Source organism: Penaeus japonicus, unplaced genomic scaffold, assembly GCF_977035675.1.
Source record: "Penaeus japonicus unplaced genomic scaffold, GWHDUDI00000001_assembly GWHDUDI00000022, whole genome shotgun sequence".
Lineage (NCBI taxonomy): Eukaryota > Metazoa > Arthropoda > Malacostraca > Decapoda > Penaeidae > Penaeus > Penaeus japonicus.
In genome coordinates this window covers 19236013-19238512 of record NW_028234424.1, presented here as the reverse complement: position 1 = coordinate 19238512, position 2500 = coordinate 19236013, and the positions used below count along the sequence as shown (strand labels likewise).

The 2500-nt window shown below is 38.3% G+C and overlaps 1 protein-coding gene across 3 annotated transcripts in view; it reads right to left on the bottom strand.

The window, feature by feature from the left end:
• LOC122246128 (uncharacterized) overlaps positions 1-2500 on the bottom strand; it is a 10368-nt gene that overhangs the window by 2455 nt on the left and 5413 nt on the right. For 2 of the 3 annotated variants that reach the window (XM_043004485.2, XM_043004458.2), the window contains exons 3-5: positions 2150-2349; positions 1755-1901; positions 1220-1348 (exon numbers count right to left, since the gene is read on the bottom strand). In XM_043004485.2, the coding sequence (XP_042860419.2) occupies positions 1220-1348; positions 1755-1901; positions 2150-2349 (476 nt within the window). The remainder of the gene's footprint in view (positions 1-1219; positions 1349-1754; positions 1902-2149; positions 2350-2500) is intronic. The other variant, XM_043004504.2, reaches the window with a different exon arrangement.

Here is a 2500-nt window from a genome sequence, read left to right as displayed (position 1 = left end):
TTTTTGTTCATTCCATTTTAGCCATACTCACTCACCTTTATTAGGTCTCGAGTAGTAACCACACATGCACACTCATCCACATAGCCCTCCCCCACAATTATATTGTTGAATAAATAAATATGCACATACACACACATACACGCACGCATACACACACGCACACGCATACGCACACACACATATATGTGTGTGTGTATATATATATATATTCATATATATATATATATATATATATATATATATATATATATATATATATATATATATATATATATATATATGTCTGATTGCATTCGGCTGCATCCCATCGCATGTGGGTATCACCCTCTATGAGGCTGTGGATGAGGTATCGAAGGAGTTAGCTATACATGTGAGGTGGACTTTCAAAGTGTTCAGACTCTTAAGGAGCAATATCAAGAGAATACAGTTGGACTATGATGCGATTAGGAACAGGGAATCGATTGAGACGAGCGAAACCTTGCAACACTATATGTCTCAAGCGATGAACACAGACTTCATTTATATGGCTATATGTGGAAAGAATTAGGTTAACATATAAATACTATTGGCAGGTAGGTGTTCGACAGGTGAACAGAAAAAAAAGAATGCTGGGTGTGTAGGTTACCAAGGTCACGCACCTTAGTACACTATATCTTAGAGTGTCCCATATTTCAGATTTACAGAAACGCAGGCTCACTCCCTGAACAGGCTGTATGGATGAACATTTTAAAGGAGCACAAACATTTTGCATCAATTACATAATTGTAGTTGACAATTGTGTATATAGGACAGTGTCTTCTCTTTTGCTGAGACTATGATAGCCCGAGCAGGGTTTTATTGAGATGTGGGTGAATATCATTTATGATACAGCATCCTATTGAATACGATTTTTTTTTTTGATAGTCTGATAAATTATTTCCTCCAGGAACATACTTACGTCTTGCTAACATGCATGTATGTCACATAATCAGCATGTGACTATGTGACCTCAGGAGAGGACTTATCATGGTAAGGGTGAAAATTTATACTGTTATATCGTTCTCCTAAAATGTAAACATATAACTGTGTATACGTGTGATTAATCCGTATTTTGTACAATGCATTTTTTATGTTACCTCAGTCTTTTAAGTCGTTACAGATATAACTAAAAAATAAATTGATGTTTAAAAAAAATCGAAAGATAATGGAAAATAAGTAAGAGAATCCAAAAGTTACTTACAATGCAGATAGTAGTCGCCAAAATCAAAGCTTTACATCTAAAATCCAAGTCCAAAGGAAAGGTTACTCTGTTCTTAATTCCCTGAACTCGTTCTATGGAACCGATTTGTTCACCACCTGGAGCGCAGATCTATTAAAAAAGAGATGAAAAGAAGGTTTAGGTTGAGGCCAAAACGATGTTGCAACGAAGCCATCTCATGGGATTACAATTCGACATTTAGTTAGATGAAATATATCATCTCATTTATTATATCATATCTTATCTCATTTATAAGGGAAATCTAAGTTGAATATTTAGAAAACAGAGAGCAAGAAAAAATAGAGAAGGGGTAAGTGAGTGAGTGGGTAGTGAGTGACTGAGAGAGAGAGAGAGAGAGAGAGAGAGAGAGAGAGAGAGAGAGAGAGAGAGAGAGAGAGAGAGAGAGAGAGAGAGAGAGAGAGAGAGAAAGAGAGAGAAAGAGAGAGAAAGAGAGAGAAAGAGAGAGAAAGAGAGAGAAAGAGAGAGAGAGATAGAGAGAGTACATTTATAGTCACACCTTGTACGGCAAAATTTCGCAGCACCCGACTTCTCCCTCGACTGTTAAGAGCACGTCGCCTCCAGTGTTGGAGACGCAATACTCGTGCGTCCCCAGCACCTTCACCTGGCCGATGGGGATGTCGGGCATGAGCGACACCTCCAAGTGCTGCAGGAATGGAAAGTGCTCTTCTTTATCATCCAGTTCAATAAATATGGAATGTTATGCAATAAATATGGAACGTTATGATGATACGACAGTTGATGCCTCGCTTGAACGTCAAATAGAGTAACTGTCTAAAATGCAAGAATCCTATGTAATCCCATAGATTTTGTAAAGATTTCTGTAAATCCAAATTGATCAGAGAGTCCCTTATTTTTGAATGCCTCTCCCAAGCAGCATTCAAAGCACCTCACCCTTCTCGCAAAACTGCAGAAACTAACTTCATCCAAGATGATATCAAAATGAACCAGTGGCACCTTGTTAGTGTTTCTGATATTGAATTCAGCCCAAGTTGCACTCGGATCACAGCACTTGCAAATGTTGCTTCCCATGATCCCCTTGGCAGTGAAAACACACTGGCCGGCCAGGTTCTTTATCTTGTACGAGCAGGGACCTGAAATAACAAAAATTTGTAGTGTCTTAATAGAATATCTACCAATGGAAACTAGGGATCTATCTTAGTGGGTATTGAAGAAGCCATGGCGCTGCGGACGGCAAATGTAAATAAATTCAAATGTCCCGCATTGTCAAAGTTTGCGCTAGTA